The following is a 23957-nucleotide window of genomic DNA, read 5'->3' as shown; positions in this document are numbered from 1 at the left end:
GGTACTACCTAGGTTTTCTTGTAGGTTTTTATGGTATTAGGTCTAACATTTAAGTCTCTAATCCATCTTGAATTAATTTTCGTATAAGGGTAAGGAAAGGATCCAGTTTCAGCTTTCTACTTATGGCTAGCCAATTTTCCCAGCACCATTTATTAAATAGAGAATCCTTTATCCATTTCTTGTTTCTCTCAGATTTGTCAAAGATCAGATGGCTGTAGATGTGTGGTATTATTTCTGAGGACTCTGTTCTGTTCCATTGGTCTACATCTCTGTTTTGGTACCAGTACCATGCTGTTTTGGTTACTGTAGCCTTGTAGTATAGTTTGAAGTCAGGTAGCGTGATGCCTCCAGCTTTGTTCTTTTGACTTAGGATTGTCTTGGCAATGCGGGCTCTTTTTTGGTTCCATATGAACTTTAAAGCAGTTTTTTCCAATTCTGTGAAGAAACTCATTGGTAGCTTGATGGGGATGGCACTGAATCTATAAATCACCTTGGGCAGTATGGCCATTTTCACGATATTGATTCTTCCTATCCATGAGCATGGTATGTTCTTCCATTTGTTTGTGTCCTCTTTGATTTCACTGAGCAGTGGTTTGTAGTTCTCCTTGAAGAGGTCCTTTACATCCCTTGTAAGTTGGATTCCTAGGTATTTTATTCTCTTTGAAGCAATTGTGAATGGAAGTTCATTCCTGATTTGGCTCGCTGTTTGTCTATTACTGGTGTATAAGAATGCTTGTGATTTTTGCACATTAATTTTGTATCCTGAGACTTTGCTGAAGTTGCTTATCAGCTTAAGGAGATTTTGGGCTGAGACGATGGGGTTTTCTAAATATACAATCATGTCATCTGCAAACAGGGACAATTTGACTTCTTCTTTTCCTAACTGAATACCCTTGATTTCTTTCTCTTGCCTGATTGCCCTAGCCAGAACTTCCAACACTATGTTGAATAGGAGCGGTGAGAGAGGGCATCCCTGTCTTGTGCCAGTTTTCAAAGGGAACTTTTCCAGTTTTTGCCCATTCAGTATGATATTGGCTGTGGGTTTGTCATAAATAGCTCTTATTATTTTGAGGTACGTTCCATCAATACCAAATTTATTGAGCGTTTTTAGCATGAACGGCTGTTGAATTTTGTCAAAAGCCTTTTCTGCATCTATTGAGATAATCATGTGGTTCTTGTCTTTGGTTCTGTTTATATGCTGGATTATGTTTATTGATTTGCGAATGTTGAACCAGCCTTGCATCCCAGGGATGAAGCCCACTTGATCATGGTGGATAAGCTTTTTGATGTGCTGCTGAATCCGGTTTGCCAGTATTTTATGAGGATTTTTGCATCGATGTTCATCAGGGATATTGGTCTAAAATTCTCTTTTTTTGTTGTGTCTCCGCCAGGCTTTGGTATCAGGATGATGTTGGCCTCCTAAAATGAGTAGGGAGGATTCCCTCTTTTCTATTGATTGGAATAGTTTCAGAAGGAATGGTACCAGCTCCTCCTTGTACCTCTGGTAGAATTCAGCTGTGAATCCATCTGGTCCTGGACTTTTTTTGGTTGGTAGGCTATTAATTATTGCCTCAATTTCAGAGCCTGCTATTGGTCTATTTAGGGATTCAACTTCTTCCTGGTTTAGTCTTGGAAGAGTGTAAGTGTCCAGGAAATTATCCATTTCTTCTAGGTTTTCTAGTTTATTTGCGTAGAGGTGTTTATGGTATTCTCTGATGGTAGTTTGTATTTCTGTGGGGTTGGTGGTGATATCCCCTTTATCATTTTTTATTGCATCTATTTGATTCTTCTCTCTTTTCTTCTTTATTAGTCTTGCTAGCGGTCTGTCAATTTTGTTGATCTTTTCAAAAAACCAACTCCTGGATCCATTGATTTTTTGGAGGGTTTTTTGTGCCTCTATCTCCTTCAGTTCTGCTCTGATCTTAGTTATTTCTCACCTTCTGCTAGCTTTTGAATGTGTTTGCTCTTGCCTCTCTAGTTCTTTTAATTGTGATGTTAGAGTGTCCATTTTAGATCTTTCCAGCTTTCTCTTGTGGGCATTTAGTGCTATAAATTTCCCTCTACACACTGCTTTAAATGTGTTCCAGAGATTCTGGTATGTGTTGTATCTTTGTTCTCATTGGTTTCAAAGAACATCTTTATTTCTGCCTTCATTTCGTTCTGTACCCAATAGTCATTCAGAAGCAGGTTGTTCAGTTTCCATGTAGTTGAGCGGTTTTGATTGAGTTTCTTAGTCCTGAGTTCTAGTTTGATTGCACTCTGGTCTGAGAGACAGTTTGTTATAATTTCTGCTCTTTTACATTTGCTGAGGAGTGCTTTACTTCCAATTATGTGGTCAATTTTGGAATAAGTGCGATGTGGTGCTGAGAAGAATGTATATTCAGTTGATTTGGGGTGGAGAGTTCTATAGATGTCTATTAGGTCCGCTTGGTGCAGAGATGAGTTCAATTCCTGAATATCCTTGTTAACTTTCTGTCTCATTGATCTGTCTAATGTTGACAGTGGAGTGTTGAAGTCTCCCATTATTATTGTATGGGAGTCTAAGTCTCTTTGTAAGTCTCTAAGGACTTGCTTTATGAATCTGGGTGCTCCTGTATTGGGTGCATATATATTTAGGATAGTTAGCTCTTCCTGTTGAATTGATCCCTTTACCATTATGTAATGGCCTTCTTTGTCTCTTTTGATCTTTGATGGTTTAAAGTCTGTTTTATCAGAGACTAGGATTGCAACCCCTGCTTGTTTTTGTTCTCCATTTGCTTAGTAGATCTTCCTCCATCCCTTTATTTTGAGCCTATGTATGTCTCTGCATGTGAGATGGGTCTCCTGAATACAGCAGACTGATGGGTCTTGACTCTTTATCCAGTTTGCCAGTCTGTGTCTTTTAATTGGAGCATTTAGTCCATTAACATTTAAGGTTAATATTGTTATGTGTGAACTTGATCCTGCCATTATGATATTAACTGCTTATTTTGCTCGTTAGTTGATGCAGTTTCTTCCTAGCCTCGATGGTCTTTACATTTTGGCATGTTTTTGCAATGGCTGGTACCGGTTGTTCCTTTCCATGTTTAGTGCTTCCTTCAGGGTCTCTTGTAAGGCAGGCCTGGTGGTGACAAAATCTCTAAGCATTTGCTTATCTGTAAAGGATTTTATTTCTCCTTCACTTATGAAACTTAGTTTGGCTGGATATGAAATTCTGGGTTTCAAATTCTCTTCTTTAAGAACGTTGAATATTGGCCCCCACTCTCTTCTGGCTTGTAGAGTTTCTGCCGAGAGATCTGCTGTTAGTCTGATGGGCTTCCCTTTGTGGGTAACCCGACCTTTCTCTCTGGCTGCCCTTAAGATTTTTTCCTTCATTGCAACTTTGGTGAATCTGGCAATTATGTGTCTTGGAGTTGCTCTTCTCGAGGAGTATCTTTGTGGCGTTGTCTGTATTTCCTGAATTTGAATATTGGCCTGCCCTACTAGGTTGGGTAAGTTCTCCTGGATGATATCCTGAAGAGTGTTTTCCAACTTGGTTCCATTTTCCCCCTCACTTTCAGGCACCCCAATCAGACGTAGATTTGGTCTTTTTACATAATCCCATACTTCTTGCAGGCTTTGTTCATTTCTTTTTCTTCTTTTTTCTTTTGGTTTCTCTTCTCGCTTCATTTCATTCATTTGATCCTCAATCGCTGATACTCTTTCTTCCAGTTGATCCAGTCGGTTACTGAAGCTTGTGCATCTGTCACGTATTTCTCGTGTCATGGTTTTCATCTGTCATTTCGTTTATGACCTTCTCTGCATTAATTATTCTAGCTGCCAATTTTTCCACTCTTTTTTCAAGATTTTTAGTTTCTTTGCGCTGGGTACGTAATTCCTCCTTTAGCTCTGAGAAGTTTGATGGACTGAAGCCTTCTTCTCTCATCTCGTCAAAGTCTTTCTCTGACCAGCTTTTCTGCCCTGCTTTTTCCCCATCTTTGTGGTTTTATCTGCCTCTGGTCCTTGATGATGGTGATGTACTGATGGGGTTTTGGTATAGGTGTCCTTCCGTTTGATAGTTTTCCTTCTAACAGTCAGGACCCTCAGCTGTAGGTCTGTTGGAGATTGCTTGAGGTCCACTCCAGACCCTGTTTGCCTGGGTATCAGCAGCAGAGGTTGCAGAAGATAGATATTGCTGAACAGTCAGTGTACCTGTCTGATTCTTACTTTGGAAGCCTCCTCTCAGGGGTGTACTCCACCCTGTGAGGTGTGGGGTGTCAGACTGCCCCTAGTGGGGGATGTCTCCCAGTTAGGCTATTCAGGGGTCAGGGACCCACTTGAGCAGGCAGTCTGTCCCTTCTCAGATCTCAACCTCTGTGTTGGGAGATCCACTGCTCTCTTCAAAGCTGTCAGAGAGAGTCGTTTGCGTCTGCAGAGGTTTCTGCTGCTTTTGTTGTTGTTGTTATTTAGCTGTGCCCTGTCCCCAGAGGTGGAGTCTACAGAGACAGGCAGGTTTCCTTGAGCTGCTGTGAGCTCCACCCAGTTCGAGCTTCCCAGCGGCTTTGTTTACCTACTTAAGCCTCAGCAATGGTGGGCGTCCCTCCCCCACCCTCGCTGCTGCCTTGAGGTTAGATCGCGGACTACTGTGCTAGCAATGAGGGAGGCTCCGTGGGCGTGGGACCTTCCCGGGCCAGGTGTGGGATGTAATCTCCTGGTGTGCCCGTTTGCTTAAAGCACAGTATTGGGGTGGGAGTTACCCGATTTTCCAGGTGTTGTGTGTCTCAGTTCCCCTGGCTAGGAAAAGGGATTCCCTTCCCCCTTGTGCTTCCCAGGTGAGGCGATGCCTCGCCCTGCTTTAGCTCTTGCTGGTCGGGCTGCAGCAGCTGACCAGCACCGATTGTCCGGCACTCCCTAGTGAGATGACCCCAGTACCTCAGTTGAAAATGCAGAAATCACCGGTCTTCTGTGTTGCTCGCGCTGGGAGCTGGAGACTGGAGCTGTTCCTATTCGGCCATCTTGCTCCGCCCCCGCAAAGATCTTTTTGTAATGAATTTCTTGGGTGTTCTTTGTCCTTTTTTTTGAGATGGAGTCTCGCTCTGTCACCCAAGTTGGAGTGCAGTGGCATGATGTCAGCTCACTGCAACCTCAGCCTCCGGAGTAGCTGGGACTACAGGCACCCGCCACCACACCCAGCTAATTTTTTGTATTTTTAGTAGAGACAGGGTTTCACTGTGTTAACCAGAATGGTCTCGATCTCCTGACCTCGTGATCCACCTGCCTCGGCCTCCCAAAGTGCTGGGATTACAAGCGTGAGCCACCATGCCTGGCCCTGTGCTTCTTATATTTGCATGTCTAGGTCTCTAGCAAGGCTGAGGAAGTTTTCCTCAATTATTCCCTCAAATATGTTTTCCAAGCTTTTAGAATTGTCTTCTTCTTCAGGAATACCGATTATTCTTAGGTTTGGTAGTTTAACATAATCCCAAACTTCTTCGAGGCTTTGTTCATATTTTCTTATTCTTTTTTCTTTGTCTTTGTTGGATTGGGTTAATTCGAAGACCTTGTCTTCAAGCTCTGAATTTCTTTGTTCTACTTGTTCAATTCTATTGCTGAGACTTTCCAGAGCATTTTGCGTTTCTAAAAGTGTATCCAAAGTTTCCTGAATTTTGTATTGCTTTTTCTTTTAGCTATCTATTTCATTGAATATTTCTCCCTTCACTCCCTGTATCATTTTTTGAATTTCCTTGTGTTGGGCTTTGCCTTTCCCTGGTTCTTCCTGATTAGCTTAATAACTAACCTACTGAATTCTTTTTTAGTTAAATCAGGGATTTCTTCTTGGTTTGGATCTATTGCTGGTGAACTAATGTGATTTTTGGTGGGTGTTGATGAGCGTTGTTTTGCCATATTACCAGGGTTGGTTTTCTAGTCCCATCCTATTTGGATAGGCTCTGTCAGAAGGAAGGTCTAGGGCTGAATGCTGTTGTTCACATTTCTGGCGCACAGGGTGTTCCCTTGATGTAGTACTCTCCCCTTGTCCTGTGGTTGTGGCTTTCTGTGAGCCAAACTGCAATGATTGTTGTCTCTCTTCTGGGTTTAACCATCCAGTGAGTCTACCTGGCACCATGCTAGTATTGGGGGTTTCTGCACAGTCCTGTGATGTGAACCGTCTATGGGTCTCTCAGCCACGGATACCAGTGCCTGTTCCATTTGAGGTGGCGGAAGGTGCAATGAACTCCATGAGGGTTCTCAGTTTTGGTGATTTAATGCTCTATTTTTGTGCTGGTTGGCCTCTTGCCAAGAGGTGGCGCTTTCCAGAGAGCATCAGCTGTAGTAGTGCAGAGAGGGACCAGCAGTGGGCGATGCCCTAGAATTCCCCAGATTATGTCCTTTGTCTTCTGCTACCTGGGTGGGTAGAGAAGGACTGTTGCGGGGGGGGGCTAGGCATGTCCGATCTCAGACTCTCCTTGGGTGTGTCTTGCTGCGGCTGCTGTGGGGGATGGGGTGAGATTCCCAGGTCACTGGAGTTGGAGGATTATGGCTGCCTCTACTGAGTCATGCAGGTTGTCAAGGAAGTGGGGGAAAGCCAGCAGCCACAGGCCTCACCCAGCTCCCATGCAAACTGCAGGGCTGGTCTCACTCCCACCATGCCCCCCAAAAACAGCCCCAGATCTGTTTCCAGGCAGAGGGCGGGCTTGAAAACTTGCCCAAAGCTTTCACCTCCCAGAGTATTTGGGGTATCTCCCAGGTCCTGCAGGAGCAGTCAGCTTCCTTCAGAGAGTCTGAGGGTCCTCTCAGGATTGCTGGTTTGTTCCCGCAGTCGATCTGGAGCTAAAATTCACAATGCAAGCCTCCACATGCTGCTCTGTCCGGAGCTGCAATCTAGTTCTGCTGCCCATCCGCCATGATTCCTCTTTATACACTATCTACAGATTCAGTGTAATCCCTATCAAAGTTCTAATGGCTGTTTTTGCAGAAATAAAAAAGTTGATCCTCAAATTCAAATGGAATTGCAAGGAGCTCCACATAGCCAAAATAATATTGAAAAAGAACAAAATTGGAAGATTCATGCTTCCTGATTTCAAAACTCGATACAGGGTACAGAAATCAAAACAGCATGGTACTGGCTGGCCTAAGGACAGACAGATAGACCAAGACAGTAGAAATTGATATTCCAGAAATCATCCCATACATCTATGTCCAACTGAGTTTTGACAAGGGTGCAAGACCATCAATGGGGAAATTGTTTCTTCAAGAAATAGTGTTAGAAAACTGGATATTCACAAGCAAAAGAATGAAGATAAACCCCTACATCATACCATCTACAAAAATTAACTCAAAAGGAATCAATGACCTAAATATAAAAGCTAGAGCTATAAAACTTTTATACAAAGCCATAGATGTCAATATTCACAACCTTGAATTTGACTATAGATAATTATGACACTAAAAGCACAAGTAACAAAAGAAAACAAACTTCATCAAAATTAAAATCTTTTGTCCACCAATAGACATTAAGAAGCAGTTGACAAGAAAACCTACAGATTAGGAGAACATATTTGCAAATCATATATCTATCTGATAAAAGTCTTATATCCAAAATATATCAAGAACTCTTAAACAAAAAGACAACGCAATTCAAAAATAGACAAAGGAATTGGATAGACATTTCTTCAAAGAACATATACAAATGGCCAAAAAGCATATAAAAAGATGCTCAACATCATTAGTCATTAGAAAAATGCAAATCAAAACCACAAGGAGATATCACTTCATACTTAAAAGGATGGTGTTATGAAATGAATTGTGTCCCTCAAATAAAGACATGTTGAAGTCCTAACTCCAACTACCTAAAAATGTGATCTTATTTGGAAATAGGGTATTTACAGAGGTAATCAAAATAAGGTCATTAAGGTAAGCCTTAATCCAATATTACCGGTATCCTCCTAAAAACAGGAAACTAGACAAAGACAGAATGCACAGAGGAAAGATGGTGAGAAGACATAAATGGAGGATGCCATGTGAAAATAAAGATAGAGATTGGAGTGATGCATCTACAAGTCAAAGACTGCCAACAAACCACCAGAAGCTGAGAAAAAGGCCTGGAACAGATTCTCCCTCACAGCTCTCAGAAGGGGCTAACCCTGCCAACACCTTAACTGCTGGCTTCCAAAACTGTGAGATACAGTTTTAAAGTCACCCACTTGGTGGAAACAACCCAGTGTCCATCAAAGGATGAATGGATAAACAAAATGTGGTTCAGACATACAATGGAGTATTATTCAGCCATTAAAAAGAGCAAAACACAAATGAACCTTGTAAACATGCTATATGAAGTAGGCCAGACAGTGTATGATGCTATTTTGTGAAATATTCAGAATAGGTAAATCCATAGAGATAGAAAGCAGATTACTGGTTTCTCGGGGTGGCAGGAGGTGATTGTTTAATAGGTATGAGGTTTTCTTTGGGGGTGATGAAAAGGTTTGGAACTTGATAAAAATAGTAGTTGTAAAATATTGTGAATGTACTAAATGCACTGAATTGTACACTTTAAAATACTTATTTGTATGTTATGTGACTTTCACCTCAATAAAAAAAGCAACCAGATCTTTTGAAAATATGTTACCATATATAATTTACATTTTGTGAATTATTCTCATCTTTATTTCACATTTGTCAGTGTTTCGAAAATGCATTATACATTTTCTTAAGTTTAGGTACATAAGAATTACCATTCACTTCACAGTGATGGTTTTCCATGAAAGAAGAAACCAAAAAGAATTTCAGCTGAATTTAAAATAGAAAAATACTACAGAGAATCAGAACAATGTCTTGTAAGAAACTTCAGCTTCAGTGTCAGGCATAATTCTGGCCTTATCATATATTAGTTCTATGGTTCTGAGCAGTTTCTTGCCTTCTCCAAACCTCAGCTTTCTCATCTATAAAATAGGGATAATGTAGTGGTGGGAATCAAACGAGATACAGTTTATTTGTGTAAAGCCTCCATCACAATGCTTAGCACAAGCAGACCGAAAATAAAACAAACTACCGTGACTTCAAATTGTTCTATTTCCAGAGACAGATCAAGCACACATAAGAAAGAAAAACTATTAAGGAGTAATAGCATTCAGAGATTACAATAAAAGATGTTAACTTCATTGTGGTATATATTACAATGAACTACCACCTTTAGATTAGTCTATAGGCAGCGATTATTATTTATTTATTAAGCTCTGTGAGAATTAAATATATGGCCATAAGTGATTTAGTATAACAAAAATACAATGTTCCTATAAACTTTATGTATTGTTTATTTATTTTTGGAGAGACGGAGTCTTGCTCTGTCTTCCAGGATGGAGTATAGTGGCACAATTATAGCTTACTGTAACTATTACTAGGCTCAAGTGATCTTCCTGCTTCAGCCTCCCAGAGAGCTAGAACTACAGGTGTGCACCACCACAACCGTTATTTTTATTATTTTTTTAAAGGCAGGGTCTCCCTATGTTGCCTAGGGTGGTCTCCAACTCCTGGCTTCAAGCAATCCTCTCACCTCAGCCTTCCAAAGTGCTGAGATTACAGGCGTGAGCCACTGTGGCCAGCCCCAATTTTTCTATTAAAATAGGACATAGCACACTGTTATAAGTCTATGAAACAAAGTACAATTTGAAAATTTCATGTGCATCTTTCCACAACAGAAAATAACTTCTTCAGAGAAACAAACCATTTAAGACCAATGAGATATTTTACTGTCGATATTTTGAACACATATTCTTAATTTTTTTTTTTTTTTTTTTTTTTTGGAGATAGGCTCTCACTCTGTGGCCCAGGCTGGAGTGCACTGGCGCAATCATGGCTCACTCAATCCCTTGAGCTCAAGCAATCCAGCAATCCTCCCACCTCAGCCTCCTGCACAGCTGACACTACAGGTGCATGCCTCCATGCCTGGCTAATCTTTGTATTTTTTTTGTAAAGACTGGGTTTTGCCATGTTACCCAGGCTGGTCTCGAACTCCTGGGCTCAAGCAATCCATAGGCCTTGGCTTCCCAAAGTGCTGGGATTCAGGCGTGAGCCACTGCGCCCAGTTCTAAAATTTCTGTATCTCAAAATATATATATTTCTATCATAAAATTGCAGGTTTTTAAAGGAAAAGCTGAAGTGGAAAATAAAAACTAAAAAAAAAAAAGTGTTTTTAGAATAATTAGAAACTTCAGACATCTAACTTAGGCAGAAACTATTGATAGACAGATACGATACTAAAACTAACAACACATTGAAAGGATTTTTAACTCACTGCCAATTTTGAAAGGAAATTAATGAAAGTAGTGAGATTAAAATGTACAACAATATTTTAAGGAGAAAAAGCTGAGGTACCAATAAGAAATGACCAATATAGATTGCATATCTATATATTATTCACTGGTCATCAGCTATGTATTCCTGAGAAATAATTTTCCAGTAGTCTTAAATTTCTGAACATTTTGCAAATAGAGGCAACAATGGCTTTTACTCCAGACCACTTTTTCAAGGATGTTCATGTAACGCAGTGGTCTCCAACCTTTTCGGAACCAGGGACCAGTTTCATGGAAGACAATTTTTCCACGGGCCAGGGTGGGGAGGTGGTTTCAGGATGAAACTGTTCCACCTCAGATCATCAGACATTAGTTCGATTCTCATAAGGAGCACACAACCTAGTTCCCTCGCATGCACAGTTCACAAAAGGGTTCGGGCTCCTATGAGAATCTAACATGGCCACTGATCTGACAGGAGGTGGAGCTCAGGCAGTAATGCTTGCTAGCCCTGGCTCACCCCTCCTGCTGTTCCTAACAGGCCATGGACCAGTACCAGTCCATGGCCCAGGGGTTGGGGACCTCTGATATAATGAACACCCCTGGAAGACAATAGTGCCTTCCACTGGATTAAAGAGGAGACATATGGCAGGATAATTGCTTGAACCCAGGAGGTGGAGATTGCAGTGAGCAGAGATCACGCCATTGCACTCCAGCCTGGGCAACAAGAGTGAAACTCTTTCTCAAAAAATTAATTAAAAATCAATAATAAAAAAGAGTAGACATACTTACTTACTATCCGTAATAAAAGGTTCAGATTCCCTAAACTCAGGGGTTCTCTCCTCTAACACAAGCCACTGCATGTGCAGGTAGTACCTGGCCTTCATGTTGCTCCGTGGGAAGTAGGGTTCAAGGAATGAATGCAAGAAAAGGCTGACATACTGCTATTGCTGGAATTGTCATGTCTTCTGCCAGAATCCATAAAAGTGTGGCAGCTAAGTTCTTAGCTTGCAAGTAAGGTAAAATCTCAGATCCTTCACAGTCCCTAACATGGACCAGATACTGTGCTAGGTACTGGGAGCTCAGAGGGATAAGGGTTAGAATTTCATACCAAAAAACCTTGCAGTCATCTAGTACTACTACTATTACTACCTATCCATTAGGCACACGACAATTTAACTTAAACTTAATTAATAACATTAAACTTTCTTTCCAACCTTTAATCAAAGTAATGCATGTAAGGAAAAAAAAAACAAGTGCATTACGGCTTATTATTAAAATCAACAGTTCTCATATCACATTTCTTCCCACTGTTTGGTTAGTTCCCAAGAGGCAATTACTTTAACCATTTCCATTTTTTATTACATAGGATGTTGTCTATGTCACTCTAAATTATATGTTTATACTTTGAGTTCCTGATATAAACTTAATCTACTGCATTTTTATTAGGAAAAGTAAACATTTTGGCTCATTATGCTACTTACCATCTACCCTTTTCTTTTTCCCCCATTAAAAAAAAAAAAAGTGGTTCATATCTGTAATCCCAGCACTTTGGGACGCCAAGGCAACAGGACTGCTTGAGCCATGAGTTCAAGACCAGCCTAGGCAACACAGGAAGACCTCTATCTCTACAAAAAAGTAAAAAATTAGCTGGGCATGGTGATATGCACCTGTAACCCCAGCTACTTATGAGACTGAGGCAAGAGGATCACTTAGGCCCAGGAGTTCGAGGTTGCAATGAGATTTGATCACACTACTGCACGCCAGCCTGTGTGACAGAGCAAGACCCAATTAAAAAAGAAAGAAAGAAAGAAAGAAAAAAGAAACAAAAAAAGAAAAAAATTAAGGTATAATTTCCATACAGTAAAATATATCCCCTTTTTACTCAGGGACTAAGATTTTTTCTAAAAAAGTAAAGAAAGTTTTTAAATAAAATATATTTCCTTTTATCATAGTTCTGTAAAATTTGACAAATTCAGTTTTGATATTTGCAATCAAGACAGATCATTCCCATTACCCAAAAATATTTCCCCTGTCCTTGATAACTAACACCTCTCCTGCTCCCAGCAATCACTCTGTACCTATAGATTTGTCATACAGATGGAATTAGACATTATAGTGCTTCTGAGTCTGACTTCTTTCGTCTGGTATAATGCATTTGAGAACCTTACATGTCAATGAGTGTATCAGTAATTTGTTCCTTTCTATTGCCAACTAATATTCCATTGTATGACTATACCACAATTTGTTTATTCAATCACACACTGAAGAACATCTGGGTTGTTTCTAGTTTTTGGCAATTATGAATAATGCCTACACTATAAACACTTAGGAATAGATTTTTATGTGGACTTACACTTTTATTTCAATTCTATAAATACTAGTTACAGGTATCACTGTGTCACATAGCATGTGTAAGCTTCACTTTATAAGAATTTACCACATTCCTTTTCAAAGTGGCTCTTCCACTTGCATTTCCTCCAGTATTGTATGAGACTTTCAGTTGCTCTGCATCCTCACCACCACTTAGTATTGCTAGATTTTTTAAAATTAGACCAATTCTATTTGACATATCATGGTATTCATTGTAATTTTAAATTTCATTTCACTAATGAGCTATTTACTTTTTCATGTGCTTATATTTACCATTCATACTTTTTCTTTGGTGAATTGTCTACTCCCATTTAAAAAACTGTTTTCTAATTACTGAGTTTTGAGAGTTCTTTATATTCTTTGGATTCACATTTTTTATGAAATATATGATTTGCAAATATTTTCTTCGAGTCTGTGGCTTATCTTGCTCTCTTAAAGCTGTTTTTTGCAGAGCAAAATTTTTAATTTTGGTAAAGTCTAATTTATCACTATTTTCTTTCAGGGAATACACCAAACCCAAGGTCGTGCAGATATTCTGTTTTCTTCTATAACTTTAACATTTTACAGTTACTTAGTTCTATAATCCATTTTTATAATTTTTATATAAGCTGGGAGGTATATGTCTAGGCTTTTTGCATTTGGATATCCAATTGTTCTAGATCTACTTGTTCTAGAACTCTAGAGTTGTTCTGGAACTCTGCATTACCATTTCTTTATTATATTGCCCTGGCACCTTTGTTTAAAAATCAGTTGCCCATATATATGTGGGTCTATTTCTGAACTCTATTCTGTCTAATTAATCTGTCTTCATCATTTCCCTAATACCACACCAACTAAATTACAATAGTTTTCAGTAGGTCTTGAAATCAAGAAACATGTGTCCCCACTTTGTTTTTCATTTTCATCAGTCTTTCACATAAAGATCTTGTGTATATTTTGGATTTCTGGTATTACTGTATATGGTATTAGGTTGCTAAAAAAGTATTTGCGGTAAAAGCCACAATTATGTTTGCAGCAACCTAATACTTTCTGAAATGTTTAATTTCCAATTGTTCACTGTAAGAAATAGAATTGATTTTTGTATATTGAGTTAGTATCCTGCCACCTACTAGTTACAGTAGCATCTTGCTAGGTTCTTTGAGATTTTTTTACACTGATAATCACTTTGAGAATAGAAAAAGGTTTTCTTTCCTCTTTTCTAATCTTTTGTTTGTTTTTCTTGCTTTATTGCTCTGCTTTAAATCCTGCTTTATAGGATTTCACATTATTTACATTTGTAATGGATTTTGAAGACCTAGACTATGATCTACCTGGGTTACTATTTCATGTCTCCTGTTGCTGGGTAACATGTTCTACAGATGTTAACTAGGTAAAGTTGGTTGACAGGTAAAGCTGGTTGACAGTATTATTCAAGGCTTCTGTATCTTTCCTGACTTTCTGCCTGCTTATTCTGTTAATTATTAAGAGGAGTGCTGAAGTCTCCAAATATAACTGTGGATTTGTCTAGTTCTCTTTTCAATTCTCTGTTATTAATTCATGTATTTTGAAGCTATGTTGGGGCATAAATATTTACAATTTTTATATCGTGTTGGTGAATTGACTGCTGTGTATTTCTCTTTTCGGGGAGGAGAGGGGAATAAATGCAGGGGTAACCATTTTCTTTGCCCATATTCTGTTTAATTGCTGTTTCTTAAGCTGGATACCAAGCTCATTAATTTTCAGTGATTTTGTAACACTATTAAGGTTAATTAAAAAGGAAAATGAAATGTGATCCTACAAGGATGCTTTGTAAAAAAAAAAAAAAAAAAAAATCAGCAATGCCAGCTGAGTCACAATGATCCCTTTTCTGATCACCAACATTTTGATTACTTAAAACATCTATTTCTTGGCCAGGCGTGGTGGCTCACACCTGTAATCCCAGTGCTTTGGGAGGCCGAGGCAGGGAGATCACCCAAGTGAAACCTCATCCCCACAAAAATACAAAAATTATCTGGGCATGGTGGAGGGTGCCTGTGATCCTAGCTACTCAGGACGCTGAGGCGGGAGAGTCGCGTGAACTGGTGGTTGCAGTGAGCCGAGATCGCACCATTGCACTCCAGCCTGGAAGACAGAGTGAGACTCTCCCTCAAAAAAAAAAAAAAAAAAAAACTGTTTCCTATAGTTGAAAGTATATTTTTCAAGTAGTTTTCTCTGAGATAAAAATAACCACAATGAGTTCTACCTTACATACATTTTAATGATGTTTTTCTTAACTCTCATTCAATATTTTCATGTACACTTGGAGTTTTCAAGATCTAATCTGCACTTAGGCCAACCTGCAAAATTCAACCTTATCAAAATGTTTTACATGGAATTTTCATCCATTAACTCTCTGCCCTTTAGAATACAGTCCACCAGCTGCTTCACTTTAGTGAGATCCACTCAATAAATACATCAAATAAAAGCAAAATATTATTTACAGCTTGCCCGCATGCACTATACATCTGTGTTCATCTCAGATAAAAGGTTACAATGCAGGTCTAAAGGGTAATGTGAAAATTACTAACCAGCATCAGCTAAGTAAGGGGTATACTTATGGATCAAGGGCAAATGGAGAAATACAGTGGAGTCACAAGCAAAGAATATACAAACATGGTCATTACTACTAACTATAAACATTAGTTTTCTTGAGATAATGTTAATATATTAAGATTTTTTTAAAGGAGATTCTTTATGACTGCTAAAAAAAACACCTCTAATTTCTTCTAGATTCCCTATCACATTTGTTGGTGGTAGTTTCTAACCTTTTCTATAACCAGAATATCATTCATAATCCCTTTACTCTCCAGCTGATGACCTTTATTTACAAGGAAGAGTAAGACCAGTTGATACACTCCATCAACTTCCCTTTGCTGTGTCTTAACTATTTCCTCTATATTCTCACACTGCTGAGGGGTATGCCTTTCTCTGTCACCATCCTTTGGTTCCAGTACATATCGTCCTTCCTCCAGTAAGTTACTTTTTCACTTGTGTCTTTTATTTGTCTCTCTCTGCATACTACCATGCACACTCTAGGATCCACCTCATACCTAAATATGCCCATTCACTCTTCCAACATTTTAAAAGCACCTAACAAGTGTAACTCATTGGATTACTATGAGACAGAAAGTTAAGTAAAAATCCAGTCCCCCTTTCAGGAAACTCACAAACTATTGGAAAAGATGAACAGGTAAACAAATAATTACAATCAAGTGTAACAAATGTTAAGAGCAAAGGCATGTACAATACAGTCATAGTATAAAGGAAAGAGAGCTTAATTCTGCTTGGTTAGAGAGAGATTTTCTTTCTTTTATATCTTCATCAAGCCCACCCTCTCTGACAGTCTTTTCTTCTCCTCTTCCTACAGATAAGCTCAGGTCTTAAACCCAGAAATGAACAATCCCATGATGCTTAAGCGAATACCACTCTAGCATCCCCTTTACTGGCACTGTTTTTTTTTCTTGAGACAGGTTCTCACTCCATTGTCAATGCTGGAGTGCAGTGGGATGATCACGGCTCCCTGTAGCCTCGACTTCTTGGGCTCAGGTGATTCTTCCACCCCAGCCGCCTGAGTAGCTGAGGCTACAGTTGCACGCCACCACACTCTGCTAATTTTTTGTATTTTTTGTAGAGACAGGTTTTTGCAATGTTACCTACACTGGTCTTGAATGCCTAGGCTCAGCAATCTGCCTGCCTCAGCCTCCCTAAGTGCTAGCATTACAGGTACGAGCACCTGCACCTGGCCTGATACATTTTTTGAAAAGGTTATTTACTGTCTTTCTTTCATTAATTTTTTAAGTATAATCTTGTTTTTGGTTTCCACCATTTTACTGACACCTCACCAAAGTCAAAGTCAAAGAATCCTCTCAGCATATCCAACCACCTTTTCTCAGTTCTCTTCATGAAAAAAATCTCTGCTACAAGGGACTCTGTGGAACTTATTCTCTTCTCAAAGTTTTCTCCTTGACTTTTGTGATACTTCACTTCCCTAATGTATTTTCTCCCTCTCTCCCCATTTCTATTCAGTCTTCATTGATCCCACCTCCTTTTAATGCTTGACAGAGAGAAGGACTGGCCAAGATGACATTTTGAAACACAGCTTTTGACTCCCTACCTCTTCTCTCCCCCAGCAAACTCATGATAGTAAGCTCTAAAGTAGAGTGGAGTTCAGGAAAAAAAAAAAAAAAATTAAGCGTCAGAAAGCCTGGCTTCAATTTTTGGTTCTACCACTGACTTCCTATGCATCATGACATGTCACATCCTAGGACTCCATAAAAGAGAATGGCTTTCTCCCTATGCTACAATTCTAACTGAAAAGACCACCAGATGTCTAGTCCTAAATTCCCTAATGCCCCAAATCCACATTAATGCCATTTAAATGCAGACATAATATATTAACATAGAAATGTTAAGAACTTGTATTGTTTTCAAAAAGGTGATTATTTACGATTGCTTAAAAAAAAGCCACTAATTCTTTATTTCCAGATTCCCTATCAAATTTGTTAGCAGCAGTTTTTAACCACTAAAATTAAGTCACTCAAACCAAAATCAACTATACTTCCTTTAAGTTACCTATTAGTGTTTATGTATTAGTTATCCTAAGCTTGAAATCCTAATACTCCTAACAGTCTTTCATTTGTGCATTCTCTCTCCCTAATTCAAAGGGCATCTCTTCCATAAAGGGTTCCTTGACCTCTTCAGCTGGTTATAATCTTTCCCTCATCAGAAGACCAAAGACAGTCTATATGTACCTCTCATGACACTTGGTTTATGGTTTTTTTTTTTTCAGACACTGGTTTTGTGGGAGCAGGATTTACATCTGATTCTTCCTTGCATACCCCACGGCACCTTGAACACTGCTTTGCTTGAAGTACTAAAAAACTATGCAAGGTTTGTTATCTGAACTTTGGACACAGAAGAAGCAGTAAAGTTGTCTAGAGTAATGATTTTCTTTAAATAAAAATAACAATTTAAAGATGTATGATGATTTAGATGTTCTAACTCTAAAATATATAATGTTCTTCTTAAGCTAAGGAAGCAGAAGCTCTTCCCCAATTCCTTCAAAATTCCAGTAAACTTGAAAGCACACTACAGAAAACAGTCTTTGCTATGTCACAACATTAATTTTTTTAAGGTAGACTGACTAAAATGTAGTCTTTGACATTTGGTTTTACATATTTGAGCATTTCCATTGTTCATAAGACAAAGTATTTTGACAAACGATTAGGTCTACCATCAGAAGTGTAGATGACACACAGCAGTAACTAATGCCTATCCGAACTTTCAGCCAGTACGTACTACATTATCATCTGCTCAGAAAGCAATTTCCCAAAATGAAATATGCTGTCATTAATTTTCAGCTTCATTAATAAGCTCCATGCATTGCTCAAAAATTTTATTTTTAAAGATGTAGTCCTCAGTTGAGACAGTAAAACAAATTGAGGTGGGAGGAAAAATAAAAATGCAGCTTAGCAGACAGAAGAACTAGAATTTCCAAAGAGTCTAAACCAGGTAAGTCAAGGTTTTAACTTAATTCGTCTTGAAGACAAGATGTCTGGTATGAGGCCTGACAAGTAGTACACAGCATCACTGCAAGAACATTAAATAAAACCAAGAGATCTGTCTGAGGCCTCGTTACTGCAGATGCAGAGAGAAGAATATGACCTACCTGGCTTATCCCTCCAGGAGAGATCTTGTATGACTGCAACTTTTGCTTCAGCAGCTCTGGATCACTGTGACGGAATGGGCACCCTGACAACAGAAAATAAGCCAGCACACAAACAAGGTTATTTACCCACAACTTAGTATAATACCACACTCAAGAGACCATCTAAGCTCCCCTTAATTGTCTAACAGCTTATTAATAAAAAAGGTAATTGCCCATGGGTGCAACTGCTTTCCTCTTTTTATCTAAATGATTACTTAGCTGTATGGTTATCAGGGCACTCCAAGCTCAAGAGTTACATAAAACATTGCAGCATTCTCAGGCTAAGATGTCCATTCAACAGGAAGAGGGAAAACAACTTTAATTACACTCCTTGCTAACAAGCACAAATAATCACAAAATAGCTGCATAATAAAATTTTAAAACTTTATACAATCTTCCTATATTCTACTCTAAAAATTATGTAAAAGGCATATGAGAGAAGGTAGATAATGTAAACAAAATGAAAAACATGCAAACTCTGAGAAAGAAAAAAATTCAACATCATTTTCAAATGTAAATTATATGCCTATTTCCTAAAGCATAGAATCTATAAAAATGTAAAAGAATCATGGATGGAAATCAGATGAAAAAATAAACTATTTCATAGAAAAACAACTTATAGTGGATACATGTAATCTCTATATTATTTCATAAAAAATAAAGTTAGACCACTAGAAATATTCACATAAATAAGAATACAGAAGAATTTGAAATATAAAAGTTGTTTTAGGACAAAATCTAGAAATTTTTAGATATTTTACTAAGAAACTGCAATGGTAAGTCAAAATACTTATTAAAAATTTAATACAGAAAAGTCTTTTTTTTTTCAGTCATACAGATGATAGATCTGTAAGTTAATTAAAAATAATTGTGCATTTTTCACGAATTAGAAAATCTAGAGGAAATGACTAAGTTCCAGGAAACACACAACCTTCGGAGACTGAAGCAGGAAGAAAGTGAAAATCTGAACAGATCAATAATGAGGTCTGAAACTGAATCAGGAATAAAAAACCTATAAACCAGAAAAAGCCCTGGACCAGGTAGATTCACAGCCAAATCCTACTAGATGTACAAAGAAGAATTGGTACCAATCCTACTAAAACTATTCCAAAAAACTGAGGAGGGGGGACTCCCCACATTAACTCAATTTATGAAGCCAGCATCACCCTGATACCAAAATCTGGCTGAGACACAATGAAAAAAAGAAAACTTCTGGCCAATATCTCTGATGACCATAGAATCAAAAATTCTCAACAAAATACTAGCAAACTGAATCCAGCAGCACATCAAAAAGCTAATTCACCATGATCAAATAGGCTTTATTTCTGGGATGTGAGTCTGACTCAACATATGCAAATCAATAAAAGTGATTCACCACATAAACAGAATTAAAAACAAAAACTGTATTTTCTCAATAGAATGGAAAAGCTTTCAATAAAATCCAATATCCCAGCCAGGTGCGGTGGCTCACGCCTGTAATCCCAGCACTTTGGAAGGCCGAGGTGGGCGGATCACAAGGTCAGGAGATCGAGACCATCCTGGCTAACATGGTGAAACCCCGTCTCTACTAAAAATATAAAAACTTAACTGGGTGTGGCGGCAGACCCCTGTAGTCCCAGCTACTTGGGAGGCTGAGGCAGGAGAATCACTTGAACCCGGGAGGCAGAGCTTGCAGTGAGCCGAGATCACGCCACTGCACTCCAGCCTGGGCGACAGAGCGAGACTCTGTCTCAAAAAAAAATAAAAAAATAAAAAATAAAACATCCAATATCCCTTCATGATAAAAACCCTCAAAAAACTAGACACCAAAAAATATACCTCAAAATAATAAGAACTATCTAAGAGAAACCCACAGCCAACATCATACCGAATGCGCCAAAGCTCAAACCATTCCCCTTGAGAATGGGAACAAGACAAGGATGCCCACTCTCACCACTCTTACTCAAAATACTACTGGGAGTCCTACCCAGAGCAATCAGACAAAAGAAAGAAATAAAAGACATCCAAATAGGAAAAGAAGTCAAACTATCTTTGTTTACTGATGATATGATTCTATACCTAGAAAACCCTAAAGAATGCACCAAAAGGCTCCTAGAATTAATAAATGACTTCAGCAAAGTTTCAGGATACAAAATTAATATACAAAAATCAGTAGCATTTCTTGTTTTTTTGAGACAGTCTCACTCCGTCACCCGGTACAGTGGTGCCATCTCAGCTAAATGCAACCTCTTTTTCCTGAGTAGCTGGAATTACAGGCGCACGCCACCATGCCTGACTACTTTTTGTTTTACTTTTTAATTTTAGTAGAAATGAGGTTTCACCATGTTGGCCAGGCTGGTCTTGAACTCCTGACCTCAAGTGATCTACCCGTGTTGGCCTCCCAAAGTGCTAGGATTACAGGCATGATCCACCACATCCGGTCATAAGAATCAGTAGCATTTCTATATACCAACAATGTTCAAGCTGAGAGCCAAATCAAAAACACAATTCCGTTTACAGTAGCCACCAAAAAATAAATAAATAAAATATTTAGGAATACATCTAAGCGAGGAAGTGAAAGATCTCTACAAGGAGAACTACAAAACGCTGCTGAATGAAATCAGAGACAACACAAACAGAAAAACATTCCATGCTCATGGACTGGAAGAATCAGTATCATTAAAATGGCCATACCACCCTAAGTAATGTACAGATTCAATGCTATTCCTATCAAACTACCAATGTCATTTTTCACAGAATAAGAAAACAACTATTCTAAAATTCATATGGAACTAAAAAAGAGCCTAAATGACCAAAGCAATCCTAAGCAAAAGAAACAAAGCCAGAGGCATCAGGCCGGGTGCAGTGGCTCACGCCTGTAATCCCAGCACTTTGGGAGGCTGAGGTGGGCAGATCATGAGGTCAGGAGATCGAGACCACAGTGAAATCTCGTCTCTACTAAAAATACAAAAAATTAGCCAGGCGTGGTGGAGGGCGCCTGTAGTCCCAGCTACACGGGAGGCTGAGGCAGGAGAGTGGCGTGAACCCGAGAGGCGGAGCTTGCAGTGAGCCGAGACTGCGCCACTGCACTCCAGCCTGGGCGACAGAATGAGACTCTGTCTCAAAAAAGCCAGAAGTATCACTCTACCTAACTCCAAACTATACTATAAGGCTATTATAACCAAAACAGCATGGTACTGGTATGAAAACAGACACATAGACTAATGAACCAGAATAGAGAATCAGAAATAAGACAGCATACCTACAACTATCTGACCTTCAACAAAGTCAATAAAAATAGGCAATGGAGAAAGGACTCCCCATTCAATAAACATGTTAGAATAACCAGCTAGCAGAGAGATGAAAATTCTAAGAATAAAAAAGAAATGCTAGCGATCAAAAACACTAACAGAAATGAAGAATGTCTTCAATGGGTTCATCAGTAGACTGGACATGACGGGGGAAAATCCTTGGATCTTGTGGATAGGACAAATAGAAACTTCTGAAACTAAAAAGCAAAGAGGAAAAAGACAAAAAAAAAAAAAAAAAAAAAAACACAATACCCAAGAACTGTGGGACAACTATAAAAGGTAGAACGCATGTGTAACTGAAATCCCAAAAGGCGAAAAAAGAGAGAAAAGAACAGAAGTGGGGGCGGAGCAACATGGCCAAATAGGAACAGCTCCAGTCTCCAACTCCCAGCGCGAGCAACACAGAAGACCGGTGATTTCTGCATTTTCAACTGAGGTACTGGGGTCATCTCACTAGGGAGTGCCGGACAATCGGTGCTGGTCAGCTGCTGCAGCCCGACCAGCAAGAGCTGAAGCAGGGCGAGGCATCGCCTCACCTGGGAAGCACAAGGGGGAAGGGAATCCCTTTTCCTAGCCAGGGGAACTGAGACACACAACACCTGGAAAATCGGATAACTCCCACCCCAATACTGCACTTTAAGCAAACGGGCACACCAGGAGATTATATCCCACACCTGGCCGGGAAGGTCGCACGGCCACAGAGCCTCCCTCATTGCTAGCACAGCAGTCCGCGATCTAACCTCAAGGCAGCAGCGAGGGTGGGGGAGGGGCGCCCACCATTGCTGAGGCTTAAGTAGGTAAACAAAGCCGCTGGGAAGCTCGAAATGGGTGGAGCTCACAGCAGCTCAAGGAAACCTGCCTGTCTCTGTAGAATCCACCTCTGGGGACAGGGCACAGCTAAACAACAACAACAACAAAAGCAGCAGAAACCTCTGCAGACGCAAACGACTCTGTCTGACAGCTTTGAAGAGAGCAGTGGATCTCCCGATACGGACGTTGAGATCTGAGAAGGGACAGACTGCCTGCTCAAGTGGGTCCCTGACCCCTGAATAGCCTAACTGGGAGACATCCCCCACTAGGGGCAGTCTGACACCCCACACCTCACAGGGTGGAGTACACCCCTGAGAGGAAGCTTCCAAAGTAAGAATCAGACAGGTACACTCGCTGTTCAGCAATATTCTATCTTCTGCAGCCTCTGCTGCTGATACCCAGGCAAACAGGGTCTGGAGTGGACCTCAAGCAATCTCCAACAGACCTACAGCTGAGGGCCCTGACTGTTAGAAGGAAAACTATCAAACAGGAAGGACACCTATACCAAAACCCCATCAGTACATCACCATCATCAAAGACCAGAGGCAGATAAAACCACAAAGATGGGGAAAAAGCAGGGCAGAAAAGCTGGAAATTCAAAAAATAAGAGTGCATCTCCCCCTGCAAAGGAGCGCAGCTCATCGCCAGCAACGGATCAAAGCTGGTCAGAGAATGACTTTGACGAGATGAGAGAAGAAGGCTTCAGTCCATCAAAGTTCTCAGAGCTAAAGGAGGAATTACGTACCCAGCGCAAAGAAACTAAAAATCTTGAAAAAAGAGTGGAAGAATTGATAGCTAGAATAATTAATGCAGAGAAGGTCATAAACGAAATGACAGAGATGAAAACCATGACACGAGAAATACGTGACAGATGCACAAGCTTCAGTAACCGACTCGATCAACTGAAAGAAAGAGTATCAGAGATTGAGGATCAAATGAATGAAACGAAGCCAGAAGAGAAACCAAAAGAAAAAAGAAGAAAAAGAAATGAACAAAGACTGCAAGAAGTATGAGATTATGTAAAAAGACCAAATCTACGTCTGACTGGGGTGCCTGAAAGTGAGGGGGAAAATGGAACCAACTTGGAAAACACTCTTCAGGATATCATTCAGGAGAACTTCCCCAACCTAGTAGGGCAGGCCAACATTCACATTCAGGAAATACAGAGAACGCCACAAAGACACTCCTCCAGAAGAGCAACTCCAAGACACATAATTGCCAGATTCACCAAAGTTGAAATGAAGGAAAAAATCTTAAGGGCAGCCAGAGAGAAAGGTCGGGTTACCCACAAAGGGAAGCCCATCAGACTAACAGCAGATCTCTCGGCAGAAACTCTACAAGCCAGAAGAGAGTGGGGGCCAATATTCAACGTTCTTAAAGAAAAGAATTTTCAACCCAGAATTTCATATCCAGCCAAGCTAAGTTTCATAAGTGAAGGAGAAATAAAATCCTTTACAGATAAGCAAATGCTTAGAGATTTTGTCACCACCAGGCCTGCCTTACAAGAGACCCTGAAGGAAG

At 39.6% G+C, this 23957-nt stretch overlaps 1 protein-coding gene across 1 annotated transcript in view; it reads right to left on the bottom strand.

Annotated features, from left to right (window-relative positions):
• PRIM2 (DNA primase subunit 2) overlaps positions 1–23957 on the bottom strand; it is a 324596-nt gene that overhangs the window by 28137 nt on the left and 272502 nt on the right. Inside the window, exon 12 of the mRNA XM_033217543.1 lies at positions 18298–18380. Within this exon, the coding sequence (XP_033073434.1) occupies positions 18298–18380 (83 nt within the window). The remainder of the gene's footprint in view (positions 1–18297; positions 18381–23957) is intronic.

The sequence above is a fragment of the Trachypithecus francoisi genome, unplaced genomic scaffold (assembly GCF_009764315.1).
Source record: "Trachypithecus francoisi isolate TF-2019V2 unplaced genomic scaffold, Tfra_2.0 Lachesis_group10, whole genome shotgun sequence".
NCBI lineage: Eukaryota > Metazoa > Chordata > Mammalia > Primates > Cercopithecidae > Trachypithecus > Trachypithecus francoisi.
The sequence above is the reverse complement of the archived record's forward strand: the minus strand, read 5'-3'. Positions and strand labels throughout refer to the sequence as shown.